This window comes from Phyllobates terribilis, unplaced genomic scaffold, assembly GCF_046119375.1.
Source record: "Phyllobates terribilis strain yellow unplaced genomic scaffold, ASM4611937v1 Scaffold_11__3_contigs__length_659146591, whole genome shotgun sequence".
In the NCBI taxonomy this organism is placed as follows: domain Eukaryota; kingdom Metazoa; phylum Chordata; class Amphibia; order Anura; family Dendrobatidae; genus Phyllobates; species Phyllobates terribilis.
Genome location: NW_027362771.1, coordinates 333645670 through 333669928, shown reverse-complemented (window position 1 = coordinate 333669928; position 24259 = coordinate 333645670). Strand labels below are relative to the sequence as shown.

The 24259-nt window shown below is 41.0% G+C and overlaps 1 protein-coding gene across 3 annotated transcripts in view; it reads left to right on the top strand.

Annotated features, from left to right (window-relative positions):
- Positions 1-24259, top strand: part of TLN2 (talin 2) — a 261616-nt gene that overhangs the window by 219881 nt on the left and 17476 nt on the right. For 2 of the 3 annotated variants that reach the window (XM_073652730.1, XM_073652728.1), the window contains 9 exons: positions 3531-3701; positions 4422-4568; positions 4861-4962; positions 6039-6158; positions 6266-6412; positions 9052-9218; positions 9707-9890; positions 9997-10068; positions 22662-22787. In XM_073652730.1, the coding sequence (XP_073508831.1) occupies positions 3531-3701; positions 4422-4568; positions 4861-4962; positions 6039-6158; positions 6266-6412; positions 9052-9218; positions 9707-9890; positions 9997-10068; positions 22662-22787 (1236 nt within the window). The remainder of the gene's footprint in view (positions 1-3530; positions 3702-4421; positions 4569-4860; positions 4963-6038; positions 6159-6265; positions 6413-9051; positions 9219-9706; positions 9891-9996; positions 10069-22661; positions 22788-24259) is intronic. The other variant, XM_073652729.1, reaches the window with a different exon arrangement.

Below are 24259 nucleotides of genomic sequence, written 5' to 3'. Positions count from 1 at the left end.
GCCAACATTTCGGATTTTAAAAACATTTTTCAAGCTATTGTTATAAAGTATTCTAATTTACTGAGATAATGACTTTTATGTTTTCATTGGCTGTAATCCATAATCATCAACATTAACAGAAATAAACACTTGAAATAGATCACTGTTTGTAATGACTCTATGTAATATGAGTTTCAATTTTTCTATTGAAGAACTGAAGTAAATGAACTTAGCAGAGCACGCCCAAGATACTTGGATAACACCGCTCATCACTAGTGAGTATTTATTTTTTAAATGTGGGGCCCATTATACTGTAGGTATGTAGGCCCCATTATTCTGTATGGAGGGCCATTATACTGTATGAAGGACTATGTGGTGCCCATTATTATAGAATCATAGAATGCAAGAGTTGGAAGGGACCTCCAGGGTCATCGTGTACAACCCCCTGCTCAATGCAGAATTCACTAAACCATCTCAGACAGATGTCTGTCCAGCCTCTGGTTGAAGACTTTCATTGAAGGAGAACTCACCACCTCTCGTGGCAGCCTGTTACACTTGTTAATCACCCTCACTGTCAAAAAGTTTTTTTTTTATCTAATGTGTATCTTCTCACATTCAGTTTCAGCCCATTGCTTCTAGTCTTTCTGTGTGCAAATGAGAATAAAGCTGATCCTTCTACAGTGTGACAGCTCTTGAGATATTTGTAGACAGTTATTAAGTCTCCTCTTTTGCAAGCTAAACATCCCCAAATCCTCTAACCTTTCCTCATAGGACATTGTTTGCAGACCGGTCACCGTTCTGGTCACTCTTCTTTGAACTTGCTTGACTTTTTTCATGTCTTTTTTTAAGATGTGGTGCCCAGAACAGGACACAGTATTCCAGATGAGGTCTGACCAAAGAGCAGTAGAGGGGAATAATTATTTCACATCTAGTCTGTATACTTCTATTAATGCAGCCCAGAACTGTGTTTGCCTTTTTTGCTGCTGCATCACACTGTTGATTCATGTGGAGTCTGTGACCTATTAGTATACCTAAGTCTTTTTCACACATGTGCTGTTGCTTAGCTCTATTCCTCCCATTCTGTATATGCTTTTTTCATTTTTCTTTCCCAGATGTAGGACTTTGCATTTCTCTTTGTTAAAAACCATTCTGTTAGTTGCTGCCCACAGTTCCAGTTTGTTTAGATCTTTTTGAATCCTCTCTCTCTTCTCTAGTATTAGCTATCCCTCCTAGCTTTGTGTAATCAGCAAATTTAATCAGTTTACCCTCAATACCTTCGTCTAAATCATTGATAAAGATGTTTAACAACACGGGGCTCAGGACAGAGCCTTGTGGTACCCCACTTGAGACATTCTTCTATCTGGACGTGCAACCAATCACTAAGCCAGTTATGTTTCAAATTATCTTTATTGTTTTTTTAATAGGGGGGATACAATGCATACAATGGGACGAAAGATCCAAGTAACAAGAATTTTAGGTCAGTAGGAAGGAAAGGCAAGTGTATATGGTTGGGGAAGGATTGGAGGGACATAGGAAATACAAGCAAATTTACAGTAGGTCAACCAAACCATTTGCACTCTACTTAAAATCTGAACATAAATCAAGAGCACTTTATCTTCAAGAAAAGGTAAAAAAGAAAAAGAGGTATCTGATATTAGTATTCCCTTGGGAAAAGTTTTAGATTTTCGGGCTCTTAGAGGAAAAATGAGTGTTCCATAAGGACCCATGAGTATCATACTTAATCATTGTGTTATTTCTCATGACGGCCGCTAGTTCAAAAGCATTATTTGTGGTTACTCTGTCAATTACCTCTGATATCAAAGACACATTCGTTTGTTTACAATTAGTTGTTGTAAGTAATTTTTTTACCAAAAAAAGATGGATAGCTATTGGTCTAACACTAAGCCAGTTATGAATCTGCCAAACAGTTGCCTTGTCCATTCCATAGTTGGTCATTTTTTCAATAAGGAAGGTATGAGATACGTTGTCAAATGCTTTGCTCAAGCGAAGATATATTGTATCTACTGTGTTTCCCCGATCCACCCAGCTAGTGATTCTGTCATAGAAGGAAATTAAGTTAGTCTGACATGACTTATTAGTTACAAACCCATGCTGGCTCTGGTTAATCACTTCATTCTTATAAAGGTACTTACATACGTGTTGTTAAATAATTTGTTCAAAGATCTTTCCTGGTATAGACGTAAGGCTCACAGGCTTATAGTTACGTGGGTCCACCTTCTTCCCCTTTTTGAAGATAGGGACAACATTCGTTCTTCTCCAGTCTTCTGGGACTTCTGTTCTCCAAGAATTTTCAAAGATTATGGAGAGTGGTTCAATAATTTCCTCTATCTCCTTCAGTACCCTAGGATGTAATTTATCTGGACCTGGAGACTTGAATTAATTTATGTTAGATAAGTATTCCCTCACTATGTCTCTGTTTATAGATAGTGTGGATTCTTCTATTCCTTCTATAGCACAGTGAAGATCAGTTGATGTTACATTTTCTTTCTTAGAGAACACAGAAGCAAAATAGAAATTTAAAAATTCGGTCTTCTCAGCATTATTTTTTACCACTTTACCATTTTCATTCCGTAAAAATCCTATACTTATATTATACTGTATCGAGGACTATGTGGGGCCCATAATACTATATGGAGCACTATGTGGGCTCATTATACTGTATGCAGGACTATGTGGGGCCCATTATACTGTATTGAGGACAATGTGAAGCTATTATACTGTATGGAGGACTTTGGGGCCCATTATATTGTGCAGAGGGCTATGTGAGGATCACAGTTGGGGCATCATACTGTGTTGGGGTCACCCTATTTTCCTGGGGGGAAATAGTAGAGTCTGCATACCGTGTTTGTGGAGGAATTCACTGTGGGGGTATCATACTGTGTTTGGGGCACCCTTTTTTTTTCATCCTACTTTTATTATTTGTATTATTTATTAATTAATTTTTTTTTATTCTTTTTTAAATTAGGCCATTGGGCCATATGCTTTTTACTGCTCTTACATAACATATTATATTATTCCAGTACGCCCAATTTATGATTGTGTTTATTTTATTCTAAGATCTATTAATTAAAATATTCTTTGTTCGTGGGGAAACCCTGTTAAGTTTGTTTCCATATGAAAAGGGTCATCATTATATTTGATAAAGAAAAACTTCTTCACATTTTTTTTTAATAAATATCAAGTTTGGCCCCCAACTTAGTCCAAGTTTTTAATTTTGGCTCTTTGTGCATTTGAGTTTGACATCTCTGCCTAGTGTGAGAATGTAACTGGGCACATAAGGCATAAAATCAGCTGAGGAAAAATAGCATTGTGGATGAAAAAAAATCCATGCAGAAAACCTAAATCCTAAAATGTTATATTAACCGAATGCTAAGAGAAATGGTCAAAGCCCAGTGATATGACATGACTTTTTCATACAGATTGTTACCTATATGTCGTGGCAGCTTATTGAACTCGGATTCTTTCTTAAAAGGTATTTGACAGTACTAAATTTGTAAGGCCTGGAATTTTTTTTCTTCAATTTAAAACAGGTGATCCAACTAGCCCGGTACTTTGAGCCATTGATTCAAGCTGCCGTTGGCCTGGTTTCCAAAATCCTGGACCATCAGCAACAGATGACCGTACTGGATCAAACCAAGACACTAGCTGAGTCTGCCCTACAGATGCTTTATGCAGCCAAGGAGGGTGGTGGAAACCCCAAGGTATGTAAGGCTTCATTTCTTCTCTTTCTTTTCTTTCCAGTAGGTGGCGCTAGAGTTCAAGTCCTGTTCCTCCAATAGGTGGCGCTAGAGTTCAAGTCCTCTTCCTCTCTGAAGAGACAATTTGCATATCGTAGAGAAGAAACCCACTATAATCTACAGCCATGTTTACATAACAAGGGTGGTGTTTAGGTTAATCTTAAGTGGTGTCCACAAATGGGACTATATCAATTGAGTAGAGTATTGCCAAATTATTGATATGGATGGCATTCATTTCAAGTATGGACTCCCAATAAGAACTCAACTAAAGTATATCAAAATATTGGAGTAGACCAGAATGGGATTGGAAAGAAAAGAGATGATCTATTTTTTGGTATTGCCAGAAAGGAGACCCTTTGTAAACATGAATATGTCTTTTCCTCTGCCTGACTTAATTATTTTACAGACACAACTATAAATCTTATCAAAGGTAGTTGCTTCTGTTAGCAATTACCTGCCTGTTTAGTTTTTAGGTCCATAGTAAAAAAATAAAAATAAACTAGTTCTGTGGACAACCCCTTTAACCATCCAGCAACTTTTAAAAGCCTATCATGTCTATTTTGAGGCCCCTCCTGAAAAGTATTCACATATTTCTTCTTGTTACTTTGTAAGCCTGTAATACCTTGAACAAAGTGTAAATATTTTGTCATTGCAAACATTGCATTATAAATCTACTTTTCGCAGGCATCCCACACACATGACGCCATTGCAGAGGCCACTCTACTGATGAAGGAAGCCGTAGATGACCTTATGATTACTCTGAATGAGGCTGCCAGTGAAGTTGGCATGGTGGGAGGCATGGTGGATTCCATAGCGGATGCCATGAGCAAGGTAAATCTGTGTAGTAATGTCTTGGCAGGAAGGTTGTTAAATGCATCTAGCATGGCAGTGGAGGGGATTCCTGCCTTCTGCAGTGTTGAGTAGATTTATACTAATAACTGTGTCTCAAGAAATATTGTGAATAGTAGCGGTCAGCATACGCCTTACTGTACCTATCCGAGAGAGCATGCTGAATTATTCTATCATAGATTCTTTTCATTAGATGCTGAAGAGCCTAGCCATAAGTAAAGTTCGTCAAGGGTTTATATTAATATTTATATTTGTTCAAACTCTTACGTTGCAGCTTGATGAAGGGACTCCTCCAGAACCCACAGGGACTTTTGTGGATTACCAAACCACCGGTGTTAAATACTCCAAGGCAATCGCTGTGACTGCCCAAGAGATGGTAAGAAGGAATGTGAAAGAAAAGACATCAGAGGAACATAAACATTGTAAAATAGTGTGAGATGTATAGTTCACAAGACGATGCCTTTTTGTCTTCTTTACAGCACTAATCCTATTCCCTTGTGTGTGTATATGTGGCTCATCAGATATTCTGTTTCACCACGCCTGATTAAGAGAGCTAAGTAGTTTCAAGAGCGTCCTATTTGTCAGAGGACTCTCATTGTTTGGTTTTATTTTTTTCTTGGCATAGCCATGGATAGTATATCTGTACATGTAATAACAATTCCAGCTCACCGTTGGTATTCTCCCGATCCGTTCTGAGCTCAGACACTGGCTCCTGCCATGGCCCAGAAATGCAAATAGAAGGGGAAGGAGTCCAGCTCCTCTAACAGGTTCTTCTTCATTCAGATAAAATTCATACAAAGGACATCTGGTCAAAGATGTCCTTTGCATGAGTATTATCTGAATAAAGAAGAACCTGTTCATTGAGCTGGACTCCATCCCTTTCTATTTTCATTTCTGTACATCCATGCCTTCTTAATTTAAAGGGGTTGTCCAGTACTTTATATTGATGGCCTATCCGTAGGATAGGTCATCAGTGTCAGATTGTTGGTGTTGCAACACCTGCCACCCCCAACGATTTGGTTAATCAGCTGTTCTTGGTCCCGGCGACAGATGTATGTGATCACTTGCGGAGCAGAACTATACAGCTCCATGACCTATTTAGTGGCCGCAGCAGGGTTCTGCTGATCCAACCCTATTCAGATAAATAGGCATGGATCTGCAGTATCCCACTGCGGCCACTATACTATATTAACAGAGCTGTGTAGCTAAGCTCCGCAACTGATCGCATCAGTCTGCTGCCGACAAAGAGAACAGTTGATCATCGGGGGTGGCCGGTGTCGCACCCCCACCAATCTGATAATGATTATCTATCCTAAGGATAGGCCATCTAGATAAAGTACTTGACAGCCACTTAAATACACTTCTTTAACAATATATCGTTTTCAGTAAATTTTTACTGAAAAAGACTTTTGGAAAGTATATAGATAAATATTATTTTTTTTTTATATTTAGATGACGAAATCTGTAACAAATCCAGAGGAGCTTGGCGGTTTGGCTTCCCAGGTGACCAGTGACTATGGAAATTTAGCTGTGCAGGGTCGAATGGCTGCTGCCACAGCAGAACCTAAAGAGGTAATCCAAATGGTCTCATTAATTCTGCTCTTCAAAAGAAAGTAGCTCATTTGTCGTGGTAACTGGGATCTCACTTTTTTGTTTCTGAAATTGTTTTTCTTTTGCAGGTTGGGTTTCAGATCAAGACAAGAATTCAGGATTTGGGACACGGCTGTATATTTTTGGTGCAGAAAGCTGGAGCCCTGCAAATCTGCCCATCTGATAGTTACACTAAGCGGGAATTGATTGAGTGTGCCCGAGCTGTGACAGAAAAGGTGACCTCACAAAATGCAATGCATAGTTAACGATCAGAAGTTTTTGTGTAATACAGGCCAGATTGAACTGTCAAACACTAATTTCAGCTGAAAGGTATATACTTGATAGTACAACAAAGTCTTCTAGATCATTTGTTGACGTTTTAGGCTGCCCTGGAAAAAATGCTGCAAAGTAAGAAAGCTTTCAAAATTAGAAGTTTTACTAGTTTATTTTTATCAATTAACAAAATGAAAAGTGAATGAACAAAATAAAAATCGAAATCAAATCAATATTAGATGTGACCACCCTTTGGTTTTTAAGACAGCACCATTTCTTGTAGGTGCACTTGTACACAATTTTTGAAGGAGGTCGGCATAAAGTTTGTACCAAATATCTTGGCAAACTAACCACAAATCTTCTGTGGATGTAGGTTTGCGTGAATCTTTTGTCTCTTTATTTAATCCCAGACCGACTCGATGTTGAGATCAGGGCTCTCTGAGGAGCATGTTATCACTTACAGAACTCCTTGTTTTTTATGCTGAAGAAAATTCTTATTGTGATTGGCTGTAATTTTGGGAGTGTTGTCCTACTGCAGAATAATTTTGCAGTCAATCAGATGCCTCTCTAATGATGTTACATGTTGGGGAAAAATATTTGCATGTATTTCTCAGCATTTGAAGACGCTATTAATCCTGGTCACATCCACTACTCCATTTACTGAAATGCAATCTCCAAACTTGCAAGGAAACGCCACCATGCTGCACTGTTGTCTTCAGGCACATTTTTGTTCCACTCTACAACTCTTTCATGAACAATCTCCCTTCTGTTACAGCCAGACATTTAAAATTTAACTCATCACTCCAGAGCACCTGCTGCTATTTTTCTGCACCCCATTTCCTATTTGTTCTTGTATTGTTGAGTTGGCTGTTACAGTAGAACTACCTTGTGGTTTTTTCTTTTTGCTGCGCTTAGTCTTGCCAGTGGTGTATGACTTGTGACATGAAACTGTCATCCATAACCTCACCTTTGTAGCAGAGTTGGCCTGTTCCTCACCCAGTTTTAAGTCTCTTACCCAGCTGTTTCAGTTTTTGTTAAAGAGGTTGTCCACTACTTCATCATTGATAACCTATCCTTAGGATAGGTCTTCAAGGTCTAATCGGTTGGTGTTTGACACTTGGCACCATCGCTGATCAGCTGTTCTAGGCGAAAATGCTCAATTTCAGACCTGCTATATCTTCTGATGGTGGCCGCGGCAGGGTACTACACATCCGCCTCCTGTACAAATCAATAGGAGGCGGATGTGCAGTACCCTGCCACAGCCACTATCAGAAGACGGAGCAGCTCCTCAATTAAGCAGTTCCAGCCACCGCCATCAACACAGAGAACAGGTGATTGGCATACATATTCATACACCTGAATATAATTTAAAAAAATCCCTGACTTTGTGCAAGTGTACCTAGAAGAATCTATGCCTTTTTGTAGACTAAGGGTGGTCGCACCAAATATTGATTTGCTTTAGATTTCTATTTTGTTCCTTCATATTCCATTATGTTAATTAATAAAAATAAACTATTGAAACGTACATTTTTTACCGCATTGTCATTTTGCAGCATTTTTCCACACCAGCCTATAACTTTTGCACAGTACTGTATATAACAGAATTCTAATTAGCTGCTCCACCACAAGAGACTGTTTGGTTTTTATTTGCTATCAGTGAGTAAAGCGGAAGTTAATAGATTTGTTTTTTATGCAATGTAGACAACTTTGGTTAAAATTAATATTTCTTTCTATTATTAAAGATATATAATTTGTCGCAGGCTGCAACATTTTAAACATTTGGATTTCAGAAAAAGGCACCCAACAAGTGACACTCGCCAAAGTGCTCGAGGAATTTTTCACTATATTTAAATCTAGAGACAAACAACATCATAGAAATGTGAGGATACGTGAAACGGCTGTTGCCTGAAACGCTACCCGCTCCCTCCCTGTGATTTTATAGCTCTGTTTGTCTTTGGATTTATATGAAGTGACTTTTCTTGGTGCAGTGTGGTTAGTGCCGCTCGTTCTGTGTCTTTTTCTGAACTCAATCTTTGCACTGCTATTCTTGTGAGTAGTGCACCACTATGTCAGCAAAGTCAATACTTGGCATGTTGTGAGAAATATCCATAAGAAATGAAGTTTGACGTGCTGTTTTCCATCTTTATTTTGTGGGTTTGTAATAAATGTTTGGACATGCACCCACGTTAAGAAGACGGCTCAGCTCTTTCCATTCACATATTGTCATGTACACCTGCTCAGCAATTTTTGCAACTCTCATAGATGTAAACCGAGAGGTCTGCACATACACAGCCAATTCTCCATTCTCGGTGGTGCAAGCTGTGGTCCCCCACCTGGGACCTACTGTGCATCTATCAGACACTTATGGCATATTCTATAGATATGCCATAAAAAGGTCAGCGTTTGCAGCATCTTTTTTAAAGATATCTTTATAGTCTTAAAAAATAAAGACATTTATTGTAATAGGATAAGTAATGTTTGTGGATTTTTGGGTCTGTCAAGTTGACCTAGTGCAGTTTATAATAATATAATTATTTTTAGTTTAAAGCCTTTGTTATAAACAATAAAATATTCCATGCTAATTGATTATATTTCTGCCCAGGTATCTCTGGTCCTTTCAGCTTTGCAGGCAGGTAACAAGGGCACACAAGCCTGCATTACAGCGGGCACGGCTGTATCCGGCATTATTGCTGATCTAGACACAACCATCATGTTTGCCACAGCTGGCACACTAAACTCTGAGAACAAGGAGTCGTTTGCTGACCACAGGTATTGTGCAATAATGGTTTCTATTGGATTGATAGCTCTATATTGGTTGACAGTGTTGTGACTGCTGTAAGTTACCATGATGGTGAAAGTACAGTTTCATCTTCTATAGATCCTAAAAGAGTCTTCTGAGACTTACTATTGATGACTTATCCTCAGGGTAGGTCTTTAATGTTTAATCGATTAATTTTTGACATCTGGGATTTCCTACTGATCTGTTGCAATGAAGGGACCATGGCACCATTTGGATAAGCTGCAGTACACACTGTAGGGCACAGAAGGATTGCAGTATTTTGACAAGTGAATATTGCTGGCCTTTCTGAACAATAGACCTCAATGATAAATTTCCAAAAATGATCTGAAGCAACCTGTTTGTGTGAAAACAATAATGTGAGAACATTACATTAATATCAGAAGTGAAAGAGAAGCCTCTATAACAACTTATTCATCACACTGCATTAGTGCTCCTTACTTCATGCTTCTGCTTACAGGGAGAACATCCTGAAGACTGCCAAGGCTCTTGTGGAGGATACGAAGCTGCTGGTGTCTGGTGCAGCATCTAGTCAGGATAAGCTGGCACAAGCCGCTCAGTCATCAGCCAACACTATCACACAGCTAGCAGAGGTGGTGAAATTGGGGGCAGCAAGCTTAGGGTCAGATGACCCCGAAACTCAGGTAAGCAGTTTAAGTGTAAGAAGAGAGAGGAGCAGCCACTTCCGTGGAGGATCAGAAATGTGTCGCTTAAGTCTCTTACTCCTGCTTTCCTTTATGCGCCCTCCAGCTCTATATCTATCTTCAAATAAGACGTCCTGGCCTGGAAAAGATATTCCAAATGAACACGGAGCACTGTCGGGTACAGTCATATAACACGCTTGGCCCGTGTGTTCTGTATACCCCTTACCTTTTCCCTTATTTTGCTATTGAAGGCAGTCTTACATTTTAAGGCTCCTGTAGGGCCCCCACGGCACTGCACTAGGATACATTTGTCTTTTTCATGTTTTCCACTGGTAAAGCCCTATATAACTTCCTGTTTGCTGTTTTGCTAACCTCACTTAGACCACTAAATAAAGCAGCAGTACTATCATCTGTTTCATTATACCTTTTGCTTCCTTTTTCTTGCAGAGAAGTGATGCGATTTACCAAATAGCGACTTTTCTTTAGTATTGGTATTTACTACCTAGTCATTGTTTTTTGTTGCCACCTACAAGATAAGGTGACATTTCCTGTGGTAACTCAGAATCTACCCTTAGGAAATGTTTAAGACAATTCAAAACTTATCCAAGTGGCTTTCACAGTTTGCTTAAATCCTTAGTGACAGACAATTTTGGCTTTTGGAAACTAGTCTAATTTTTCAATTCTGACCTTGTTCTTTAGGTTAGTGGTAAATTTACGTCGATATCTTTGCTTTTATTTATGAAAAATATCTGAAATTTACTAAAAAATGGCAATTTTCAAACTTTGAATTTTTCTACCCTTAGGCTGTGTGCCCACGATGCGTTTTTTAAGCGTTTCTGCAGCTGCAATTCCGCTGCAGAAACGCTTAAAATAACGCTTGGTAGAAGGCCTGCCATGTTCCCCAATGATAATCCGCATGCTGTGCACATGCTGCGGAAATTTCCGCTGCGGATTATCATTGCGGGAAAAAACGCAGCACTACCAATTATTTTGCGGAAGCGCTGCGTTTTCGCCGCCATTGACTTGCATTGGAATGCATGGAATCCGCATCAATGCATCTGTACATGCGGAAGCCAAGCGTTTCAATGTGCGGATGGTACCCGGGTCTGGAGAGGAGGAGACTCTCCTCCGGACCCGGGTACCATAGAACCTGTAAAAAAAAAAAAAAAAAAAAAAGAATAAAATAAAAAATAAATATTATACTTACCCTCTGATGGCCTGCGGTGTGCTTGTCTCGACTTGCCGGCAGATCGCGGTGGACTCAAGGACCTGCTGTGACGTAATTTAGTCATGTGACGGGTCACTCGACGCTGACGTCAGCAGGTCCTTCAGTGTACCGCGAGCTGCTGGCAAGCCAGGACGTATCGGATAAAGACTCCGGGGGCCATCAGAAGGTAAGTATAGATTTATTTTTTTACCATTCTTTCAGTCACACTATATAAATACACGCCGTTTGCATGGATTTATATAGTGTGACCAAGTTGTCAAGCACTTTCCAAGTGATGCTAAAATCGCTTGGAAAGCGCTTGTCAACCCGCATGCGGAAATGCATGTGAAGAACGCTTCACATCCGCATGTCCCTGGCAGGAAAACGCATGTACAATCCGCATGTACAATCCGCATGCGTTTTTTCTGCCAGGGAGATGCAGAAACGCTCAGGAAAAAAACGGAGCATTTCTGCATCGTGGGCACATAGCCTTAAACCAGATCTCATACCACACACAAAGTGAATAAAGAACATTTACCATATGTCTGCTCCAGGTTCTTCTGCCTTCCAGGCGTCTATTCTTCTACCCCATAGCGCACTACTTAGTCTTCTGTCCACATCTTTGTGGAGCTCTTACCTTGCGTCTAGGGATAAAAGTCTTAGCAGACGGGTACAACAAGCTGCAATTGTTCGGGCAGTAGCCTGAAGGATTGCTATTCTTCCTTCTGCAGTACCGGTATTGGTTTTTCCACCCAAAGGACCGCTTTAGGACGTCCGATGGTACCTGTGTCCCCCAATGAAGTGACCGAGGTTTTTGGTGCTCGCAGTAAAATCTTTTTCTCGTAGCCTTTATTGGAGGACAGAACACCCTCCCTTGTATGGGGGAGTTTTGATTTTGCTTCTCTTACTGCTTTGGCACTAACTGAATAGTTGGGTGTCGGCTGCCCAGATGTACCTTATTGGGGAGTAGTCAGCTTAATGTATCCTTAATGTCAGCCTCTAGGTGGCAGCATATGAACCCATAATAAAAGCTGCGAGAAAGGAATTTTACGATAAGTACCAAAATCTTAATCTGCAGATATAGGGTTAATCTGCAGGTAGATAGCATTACAGTGCTTCTTCTCATCCTTACTGAAAGTGCAACTAAATTAACTTATTTTCTCCCAGAAGGCACCAGCTTTCAGTCATAGGGTCAGCGGCTCTGGGAACAATTAGTCATTGCTCACATCACCTCTCACCATATTGCGAGCAGTGGCTGTAAGCACGCCATGGCACGTTGACAACCGGCTCAACACCTCATCTGTGCACACTATGCTGTCAGTCTCAATGCCGGGGCTTGCCTACAGCCGCAGCTCACAGTGTAGTGGGCAGTGTTGTCACCAGTGACTGTAATTGCTCCCTACAATGCCTGTGGCTCCTGGGAGGAAAAAAGTTAATTTTCTTCCGGTAGCCCCACTTTCAGTAATGCATCCGGGCATTATTGTAACACTATTTACCTACAGATTAACCCTGTATCTGCAGGTAAATGGCATTTTCCAAGATGACAAGTTTCCTTTAACTAATCATGTAATTTGGATATGAGGTGTGTAAAAGTTGTGAGCACAAAAGAAATAGAATTATACTTATTTTTTAATAATACTGGTGGCTTATCAGTAAAATATGCCACTGTATGGCTTTACTTTCACCACATGTGCAAAGTTTTTACCGGGCATATCCAAACTGCTGAATGTGAATGAAACGTGATCTACAGGCATATGAATTTTCTTTAGGGCTCATGCAGACGTCCGTGGATCTCTGCCCAATGACGGACCACAGTGTACGGACTGGCCACTGGTCTCCCAACCCAAGCGTGATAACCTCATAGAAATATATGCAGCTGTCTTGTTCCAGTTGGGAGATCCGCGGCCAGTCTGTGCATTGCAGTCTGTGATCAGACCAAGATCCACGGGCGACTGCATGAGCCCTTGTTCTCAGTACATTAATAGAAGCCACAAAGGTAAATGGAAATTGTCTTGAATATTTCTAAATAGTCACCACCTAAAATAAATCTAGATGATTTTGACTTTGTGCTGTGACTTGGATGAAGGAAAACCTTCATTTACAAGGTGGTATTTTGTGGCATGTCTGAATTTTCTGTATTATCACATACAGTTCATTAGTTGAAGGTAATATCTTCTTGTCCTTTATGGGGCTCATGTATTAATACTTCTATAATGTGTAATAAAACTTGGAAAATTGAACTGTATCATGTAGATATTGTAATATAATGTCATGTCCATTGTTAACGTCTTTGAAGAGGTACAATGTTTTTTCCATAACTGCACCCTCAACTGATTTGTGTTGCACACTCAGTAATTCTTTTACATATGGTGTACTTCCATGTAGCTCAGCCCAATGTTTTCTATTCTTCACACACCATCTCAATTCTTAGATGTCACCCTGCATTTTAGTCATCTGTGCTCTGCTGTAAATCCCAATATGCTTCAGTACAGAATCACATTGCGGCTAGAGCCAGTACTACCTCTGCTGGGGTACCACTCATTATATTCTCCTCTATATTATTTTAAGTAAACTAATCTATGTTCAGTATACAATCTTCTACATTATAACTGTGTGACAGGAGCTGTGTAATAAACATCAGTAACTGTGATGGGCACCTATCAAGAGGGCTGGTAAAAGTATCCACATTCTGTAGTGGCTGTGAAGTGCTCTCATTCAGAGAAAATCTAAATAGAATTTTAGAATGTGAGGTGACAGTCGCTTGAAAGGAAATAAAGGAGAAAAGTTGAAGAAGAGAAAGATGAAGAGAGTTGGTAAAATGTGAAGCAGAACTTAACCCCTGTTTTTTTTTAAATAGGCCACACAGATCACATTATTTTTTTAAGATTTAATAGGACCTGACAGCTCTCCTGACATACTGAGTTTAAAGGGAAGGTGCCGTCAAAAAAAAAATTTTTTCAACAATTGCGAAAACGTTAAGTATTATTGTTTTGATTCGTTTTTCCAATATTATCATATTTTTTTAATGGAGTAAAATATGAAAAATAATTTAAAAAGTTTGATATGTTCCACTTTGAAACACTAGGGGGAGCAGCTACTGAAATTTGGCATGAAAACCTTGTGTAGAGCTGGCATGCATTACGACTGCTGAAAATCTGGGCTGGATTTGCTCCATGTCTGATGTCTCCTCCTCCCCCCTCCCTTTCTGGGTGTTTACAAATGGATAAGAGACAATGAAGTTTAGGAATTAGGATCTCTCACAGTGAGGAGCCATTTTGTTGTAGACACAAAGTGATACCAACACACAACTACATGCTGATCCTTATGCAGCAAGGTCTGATATTAGGCTATGTGCCCACTTTGCGTAAATTAAGCAGAAATTTCTGCATAATTTCCGCATCCCCCTACTGCGGGAAAGCACAAGCCTAATTCACATGCGGGTTGTCAAGCGCTTTCCAAGCGATATTAGCATCACTTGGAAAAGTGCTTGACAGGTTGGTCACACTGCATAGTGCTTGACAAGTGTGACCAACTATTTACTATTGATGCTGCATATGCAGCATCAATAGTAAAAGATAGAATGTAAAAAAATATAAGTCTCCTCACCTCTACTCCCCGGCAGCTTTGTTCCCATGGATACAGAGCAACAGGACCTGTGAGGACCTCACGGTCACATGACCGAAACGTCATCGCAGGCCGTTGCCGCAATGCATCTCTGGGTTCGGAGGCAGCGGCGGTGAGGAGATCGTGGGCTGACAGAGGGTAATTAGAATCATAGAATCATAGAATGGTAGAGTTGGAAGGGACCTCCTGGGTCATCTGGTCCAACCCCCTGCTCAAAGCAGGATTCACTAGATCATCTCAGACAGATGTCTGTCCAGCCTCTGTTTGAAGACGTCCATTGAAGGGGAACTCACCACCTCTTGTGGCAGCCTGTTCCACTCATTAATCACCCTAACTGTCAAAAAGTTTTTTCTAATATCTAATCTGTGTCTCCTCCCATTTAGTTTCATCCCATTGCTTCTAGTCTTTCCTTGTGCAAATGAGAATAAAGATGATCCTTCTACAATGTGACAGCCCTTGACATATTTGTAGACAGCTGTTAAGTCTCCTCTCAGTCTTCTTTTTTGCAAGCTAAACATTCCCAAATCCTGCAACCGTTCCTCATAGGACATGGTTTGCAGACCAGTCACCATTCTGGTCGCTCTTCTCTGAACTTGCTCCAGTTTGTCGATGTCTTTTTTAAAATGTGGTGCCCAAAACTGTACACAGTATTCCAGATGATGTCTGACCAAAGAGGAGTAAAGACCGATAATGACTTCACGTGATCTAGACTGTATGCTTCTGTTAATACATCCCAGAATTGTATTTGCCTTTTTTGCTGCTGCATCACACTGTTGACTCATGTTCAGTCTATGATCTATTAGTATACCTAAGTCTTTTTCACATGTACTGTTGCTTAGCTCTATTCCTCCCATTCTGTATATGCTTTTTTCATTTTTATTGCCCAGATGTAGTACTTTGCATTTTTCCCTGTTAAAAACCATTCTGTTGGTTGCTGCCCACTGCTCCAGTTTATTTAGGTCTTTTTGAATCCTCTCGCTCTCTTCTCTAGTATTAGCTATCCCTCCTAGCTTTGTGTCATCAGCAAATTTAATCAGTTTACCCTCAATTCCTTCATCTAAATCATTAATAAAGATGTTGAACAATACAGGTCCCAGGACGGAGCCCTGTGGTACCCCACTTGAGACATTCATCCAGCTGGATGTGAAGCCATTTACAACCACCCTTTGAGTCCGATCACTAAGCCAGTTATGAATCCACCTAACAGTTGCCTGGTCCATTGCATACTTGGTCGATTATTATATCGATATTTATTATTTTAATTCTTTTTTTACAACAGGTTTTATGGTACCTGGGCCTGGAGGAGAGTTTCCTCTCCTCCAGACCCGGGTACCATACACATATTGAAGCGCACAATATACACATGGTGGGCATGGACATACGCATAAGGTGGCGTAATATTACGCCGCGTAACCGCAAAATTAATGGACATGCTACGTGTTTTTACGCAGCGATAATACGCTGCGTAAAAATACGCAGCATGTGCACATGGCTTGCATTCTCACATAGGGGACCATGGGGGGCGTATATACTAGCGTTTTTCAAGTGTTTGCGCTGCGTAATTTACACGGAAAAAACTCTTAAACGCTATGTGGGCACACAGCCGTAGACACAGTGATACCAACACACAACTACATGCAGATCCTTATGCAGCAAGGTCTGATATTAGAGCGTCAGCTCTGCGGCCCAGGCCTGGACTGAATATTGTCCTTGTGTTCTTACTATTTATTTTGTATATAATGTATTTAAATGTTTCAGTTTTATTTAGTAATTTGTGTTTTCATTATAAATGCAAATATAAAGGGTCGCCAGTCATGTGACCTCTCATGTTGTGGATTAGGTACCAGTAACAAGTAACAGTAGAATAGTGACTGCAGCTCTGGAGGTGACTGGAGGATAAGACGTGCTGTCTTATTCTTCAGTCACCTCCAGAGCAGAATTCACTATTCTGTTACATGATGACACAGAATGGTGAGCGCAGCTCTGGAGGTGACTGGAGGATAAGACCAGATATAACAGCAGAATAGGGAGTGCAGCTCTGGAGGTGACAGGACATCACGTCTTATCCTCCAGAACTGCACTCACTATTCTGCTGTTAGATTGTGTCTTATCCTCTAGTCACCTCCAGAGCTGCGGTCACTATTCTGTGTCATCATATAACAGAATAGTGACCACAGCTCTGGAAGTGACTGGAGGATAAGACCAGATGTAACAGCAGAATAGTGACCGCAGCTCTGGCAGATAAAACCAGATGTAACAGCAGAATAGTGACCGCAGCTCTGGAGGATAAAACCAGATGTAACAGCAGAATAGTGACCGCAGCTCTGGCAGATAAAACCAGATGTAACAGCAGAATAGTGACCCCAGTTCTGGAGGATAAAACCAGATTTAACAGCAGAATAGGGACCACAGCTCTGGAGGTGACTGGAGGATAAGACATGATGTAACAGCAGAATAGGGAGTGCAGTTCTGGAGGTGACTGGAGGATAAGACCAGATGTAACAGCAGAATAGTGACCGCAGCTCTGGAGGATAAAACCAGATGTAACAGCAGAATAGTGACCGCAGCTCTGGAGGATAAAACCAGATTTAACAGCAGAATAGTGACCACAGCTCTGGTGGTGACTGGAGGATAAGACATGATGTAACAGCAGAATAGTGAGTGCAGTTCTGGAGGTGACTGGAGGATAAGACCAGATGTAACAGCAGAATAGTGACCGCAGCTCTGGAGGATAAGACAAGATGTAACAGCAGAATAGTGAGTGCAGTTCTGGAGGTGACTGGAGGATAAGACCAGATGTAACAGCGGAATAGTGAGCGCAGCTCTGGAGGTGACTGGAGGATAAGACTAGATGTAACAGCAGAATAGTGAGCGCAGCTCTGGAGGTGACTGGACATTGTGTCTTATCCTCCAGAGCTGCGGTCACTATTCTGTGTCATCATGTAACAGAATAGTGAATGCTGCTCTGGAGGTGACTGCAGAATAAGACATCACGTCTTATCCTCCAGAGCTGCACTCACTATTCTGTTGTTACATTGTGTCTTATCCTCTAGTCACCTCCAGAGCTGCGGTCACTATTCTGTGTCATCATGTAACAGAATAGTGAGTGCAGCTCTGGAGGTGACTGGAGAATAAGATGTGCTGTCTTATTCTCCAGTCACCTCCAGAGCAGCATTCACTATTCTGTTACATGATGACACAGAATAGTGACCGCAGCTCTGGAGGTGTCTGTCTTTGTACCCCAACGTGTCTGTCTGTCTGTCTCTTGTGCCCCTCTCTCCCCCAGCGTCTGTGCCCCTCTCTCCCCCACCCATCTCCACAGCTCAATCATACAGCCGCTCAGCTCTCACACAATCTATCTCCTGCTTGGAGTCGGCAGCATGAGCACAAGGCAGCTTCCTGGTGGAGGAGAAGGCCCCGCCCACTGCTGTGACATCATCCAGGGGGAAACTGGAGCTCACAGCATAGCTGTGGGCTTCAGAAAGATGGCGCCGATCTCCTCCCATAGGTGTGACCTGGACAGCCCAGTGAGTGTGCCCAGGTCACAGCTAAAGCTGTTTCAATGCAGCATATGCAGTCGGAGGCCGACTGCAGAGTACTATGTACAGGGGCTGCCGTATTTGAGGTGTGTAACTGCTGTTACACACCAGCAAATGCAAATGGCAGCCCCCAGCTGTTGACTAAAATAATAATAAAAAAAAAACGGTTCAAACAGTGAATTTAATTTTGTATTAAAAATAACTGATTATATAATCAATAATTATTAATACAAAAAAAAACTGCAGCACCTTCCCTTTAATAAATACTTGAATTCTTTATGAAGTACTGATTCTAGAGCATCCTCTGTTCTTTCTACTTTTAAATATATGAATAAATTGACAACTGGGTGTTAACTAACCATTATCGAACACTAATCCGTGCTGACAGTATTAGATTAATAATAATAATAATAATAATTTTTATTTCTATAGCGTCAACATATTCCGCAGCACATTTTAGAGGGGACTTGTATAAACAATAAAAGACTTTACGGAATAACATTAATCACATAAATCAACAGATACCAAGAGGAGAGAGGGCTCTACTCGCAAGCTTACAATCTATGAGAAAATAGGGGAGACACAAGGTGGATGATAACAATTGCTTGTATTGTACGGTCAACCATCAAAGTAATAAATATGGTAATCACATAATGCTAAATGAACCAGTCACCAACCAGTATGAGAACAAGTATGGACACATAAGTCTATTAAGTATATGGGGGTGTATGAACAGAAGATACTAAGGACCTGGTTTGATAGGAAATTTTGCATGGGGAGGGGATAGTTAGATAAGGGAGGTGGGGCAATAGGTCATTCTGAAGAAATGCCTTTTTAGGGCACACTTAAAACTGTGGGTATTGGGGGTTAAGCGAAGAGTCCTGGGTAATGCGTTCCAAAGAATTGGCGCAGCACGTGAGAAGTTTTGGAGACTGGAGTGGGAGGTTTGGATTATTGAGGATGTTAATCTTGGGTCATTAGGAGGGCACAGGTAGGGTGGTAGACTGAGACGAGAGAGAAGATGTAGGGCGGTGCCGAAGCATGGAGCGCTTTGTGGGTAAGGGTGGTGAGTTTATATTGAACTCTATATCAGATGGGTAACCAGTGCAACGACTAGCACAGGGTGGAGGCATCGGCAAAGAATATGATCCTGGCTGCTGCAATCAGGTCAGATTGGAGAGGGGAAAGTTTAGTAAGAGGGAGACCGATTAGTAGAGAGTTGCAGTAGTCCAGAGCAAATGAATCAGAGCGACAGTAAGAGTTTTTGCAGAGTCAAAGGTAAGAAAAGGTCGAATTCTAGAAATATTTTTGAGGTGTAGATGACATGAGCGGGAGAGTGATTGGATCTGGGGAGAGAAGGAAAGATCTGAATCAACTATAACCCCAAGACAGCGGGCTTGTTGCAGGGGAGTAATGGTGGAGCCACACATGTAGATGGCAATATTGAGCATAGGTAGATTAGTGGAGGGTGCAAACACAAGAAGTTCAGTTTTTGACAGGTTCAGTTTCAGATAGAGGGAGGACATGATGTTAGAGACGGCGGAAAGACAATCACTGGTGTTTTGTAAAAAGTCAGGGGTGAGGTTAAGAATCGATGTGTATAATTTGGTGTCCTCAGCATAGAGATGGTACTGAAAACCAAATCTACTGATTGTTTGTCCAATAGGGGTAGTGTATAAGGAGAACAGCAGGGGGGCCTAGGACTGATCCTTGAGGAACCCCGACAGTAAAGGGAAAAGAGGAGGAAGAGGAGATTATCTACGGATTCATGTATTTGACAGACAAGGGGAATGGTGACACCCAGTTGTCAGATTTATTCATAAATTACCAGGAGGCATGACAGAAACTGCACAGCATAGTTGCAGTAACAGACATGTCAGCAGATCTTACAGATCCTCTTTAAATTTGCTTTTTCATAAATGACTTCCACTCTGATGAAAATTTTAGACACAATTTTTTTTCCTAGTACTGCTGCTTCTATTTCATCATTAGCAGTTGAAAGACCATTGCACTAATACCCCATATTCTGCTTATTCAGCTTCTTGTCTGCTCATATTCTAGCAAATGGGTTTGATGTAATCCCCATGCTTAGTCAGTTAAAGGGGTTGTCTGGGACTAGGTTTTTAGGTCCATAGTTAAAAAAACAAACCATGTTCTACCCTGTGTCGGATCATAGCGGTCGTAGACCGCTCCTGCTATTCTGCTGCTTTACATCAATAGAGCAGCTGTTCCTCTTCAGGGCTGCTCTGTCCATGGGGTGTGATTGCCGACGTCATGCTGATTGACAGCCGGCTTCTTGCAGTTAGGCAGCGGTGAGCCGGCTGTTAATCGACATGACATCAGCAGTCACGTCCCGTCAACAAAGCAGAGTGGAAGAAAAGAAGCCTCTACTCTGTCGATGTGATGTCAGTGGAAACCACAGAATCCCTTTTTCCTTAGAGACAACTTGGAATGAATCAAGAAACCTCTTGATTTTTATTTTGTTAGTGCAGCAGATTAACCCCTTGTCAACCTGTGATGTATTGGGGGTGCCGATGTGTTACCATGGTAGCCAAAGGCCTTCTGAGGTCCCCCATCGCTGCCATATTGGTACACCTGTAAAGTCTAGCCTTTGACTATATACTGCATTTAGTAAAGCAGTTTACAATACACACAGTCAAATGGTCACAGATCCAAGTTCCCTGTTGAGACTAAAAAAAGTAAAATGTTTAAAAAAAAAAAGAAAAAAACAAACTAATTCTAATTGTTCCCTTTTTCCCTCATCCGAAATTAAGAAATTATAATAAGGTTTTTGGTATCGCCATATCTATAAAAAATCCGATCTATGAAAATATAAAATGAATCTTTGACAGTGGCATTTAATACACGCCAGCATGCGTGCTCATCATTCTGTCCTCTTATCGGCTTGCCCATGTTTTTTTATACTTTTTTTGACAAAAGCATAACGTTTATGCAAAGACTCGATATTTACACATTTTCTCTGATGAAGCCCCCTTCACATTGTTTGGGATATCTGGAAGAATGATTGTCAGGAGAAGAAATGGTGAGCGATGCCAACAGTAAAGCATCCTGAGACCATTTAAGTGTAGGATTGCTTTTCATCACTGAACACTGCCATGAATAAAGAATGGTATCTAAACATCCTCCAACTTCTCCAATGATCCAGGAGCAATTTGATGATAAACCATGCTTTTTCCTGCATTATGGAGACTGTCACAAGGAAAAAGTGATAATTAAGTGTCTCTGTGAACAAAACATTGACATTTTGGGTCCATGGCCAGGGATCTCTCCAGTTACCAATCCCATTGAGAACCTGTGGTCAATCCTCAAAAGCGGGTGGACAAACAGAAATTGTGATGCATTCCATTCAATGATGAGACATGAATGGGTTGTCATCATTCAGGATTTGGCCCAGAAGCTGATATCCAGCTGTCAGGGTGAATTGCAGAAGTCTTGGCAAATAAGGTCAACGCTGTAAATATTGAGTTTCTGCATAAACTTGATACATTTGTCAATAAAAGTGTGAAATCTTATGAAATACTTATAACTGTATGCCAGTAACCAGAGGAACATCTGACTAAAAGTTATGAAAATACTGAAGCAGCAAACTTTGTGCAAACCAAAATTTGTGTCCGTCTCAAAACTTCTGGCAACAGCTGTATATTTCTTCATTAAAAATAGTTTAGTGCAGTGATTCATAAAACAAAAAACAAGCCAACAAAAAAAAAAACTTACAAAGACTAGAGATCGTCTGACAGCTGGCTCTCCTCACTCCCCCATGCACATGAATACTTACTAAGCATTCAAGTGTTCTTTATGGTGAGAGTGGAGTCATCTGCTGCCAGACATTTCTGCCAGCAGCCCATCTCCTGCAGAAATAAAATAATTAGGTGCTTGACTTCATACTACAAATCCCTTTCCCCCAACATAATGTGTCTGGGGGAGTAGTCGTGAAGCCCCATACTCAGTTGACCAACTGAGTTGGCCACCAATGTTTGGTGGCCTTAACTGTGAGGGAAAAAGGTCCCCTAATCCCTCTGATTAACCTTGGTGTCGCTTTACATTAGCATAGCAGCAAGTGTATTCTATGCCTTTCAGGAACTAATGATTCCTGTGCTTTATCATATTTTCCTATCCGAGATGAACTTTCAATCAGAGCCGAAATTTCAGTTGGGTTTGTAAAGATTGTATCATTTCACCTATCTGGATAATGCCTCCTGATGAAAGATTCATCTTGGTGTATAGGGTGTTGCACTTATGCTAGGGGGCTTTCTGCGCTGTGATGTGTTGCTGCTTACTGTGGCACCATAAGGATTAATAGCATGAGTTAAACACCGCAGAATGGATTCTTTGCAAGTTTTCAACAAGTTGAAATGATTCATTTGCTTTTATCCAATTTAGGTGGTACTAATCAATGCCATCAAGGACGTAGCAAAGGCTCTTGGAGATCTGATTGGAGCCACCAAAGGTGCAGCTGGTAAAGCTGCTGATGATCCATCTATGTATCAGCTAAAGAGTGCTGCGAAGGTAATGACTAGATAATAATCTTATTAATGTAATGGGTCGATGGCCAAGCTGTACACCAAATATAGATGGCTTCTTTCTAATGGTTTACAATAATCATACAACTATAATAATAATCTTTTTATTTATATAGCACCAACATATTCTGCAGCACTTTACAATTCAGACAATTTACAGACATTACGGGCACTGTCCTCATTGGGGCTCACAATCTACATTCCCTATCAGTATATCTTTTGGAGTGTGGGAGGAAATAGGAGGACCCGGAGGTGCTGCCTACCCGGAGCACCTGCCAGTTACCTGCCGTGCCCGCCAGCCTGCCTACCTGGAGCACCCGTCTGGCTATCTACCGTGGTCACCAGCTTGCCTACCCAGAGCACCTGTCTGGCTAGCAGCCATACCTGCCTGCTTATCTACCCCGATCACCCACCAGCCTTCATGCCGTGCTAATCCGCTGTATCGGTCAGCTCCTGTCATCTGACCCGTGGGAGTCACCTGCTTTCACACAAGGTCGGTCCCAGAGTGGCACCTGGTTCACCTGCCCGGTCCCTCCCTGGTTCACGGAGTCGACTAAGCCACCGTGTGACCAGGGTCGGTCCGAGTAGGCACTTAGTTGCACCCCTTTGGTCCCTCCTTGCACCGAAGCACAGAGGTTCCACCACCCGTACCCGTAACATACACTCTCTGCAGCGCACACAAATACACAACACTGATGCATGCATAGACCACGCACACTCTGCTCTCCTTCACGCACACACCCCACTTTCCTACATACATTACACCGCCAGCTCCGCCACTCCAGGAAGGGGAGTATAGGGGTTTTTATTTTAACGTGGTCAAACATGAGGAATGAGGAGGGGTTACCCTGGAAGTGGGAATCCCTTTAAAATTAGTGATATTGACCGCCTCCACTTCTTTACACCACCAGAATAGTTTCAGTTTGTAGGAAATGTGTTTTCGCTGTTTTCTTTTCTCTAAGCTTGGGCTTGTCTTATAGTAAGTTGTTTAATATAGTATATGTGTGTGTGTGTGTGTATGTATGTATGTATGTATGTATGTATGTATGTATGTGTATATATATATATATATATATATATATATATATATATATATATATATATATATAATGTACGTGTGTGGCTCGATAGATAGATAGATAGATACACACACACACGTTTGTTTGTGTCTGTGTGTGTATGTATGTATATATATATATAATGTATGTATAAAAAATATATATTGAAAACAGCACCATTTAATAATTACTCACTAGTGGGTGCCAGGCCTCCAAACAGTCTGTCCAAACTGTTGCATATCAAGCCTTGAAAAAGGTTCTGTTAACCGAAATGTTGCTTTTTGGGCTCAATAAAGTCCATTTTTTCTAAAAAAATTATTTGGAGTGCTGCCTTTTGATATACCTTTTTTATATATATGTGTATATATATATGTATGTAAGTGTATATAATATATTTATT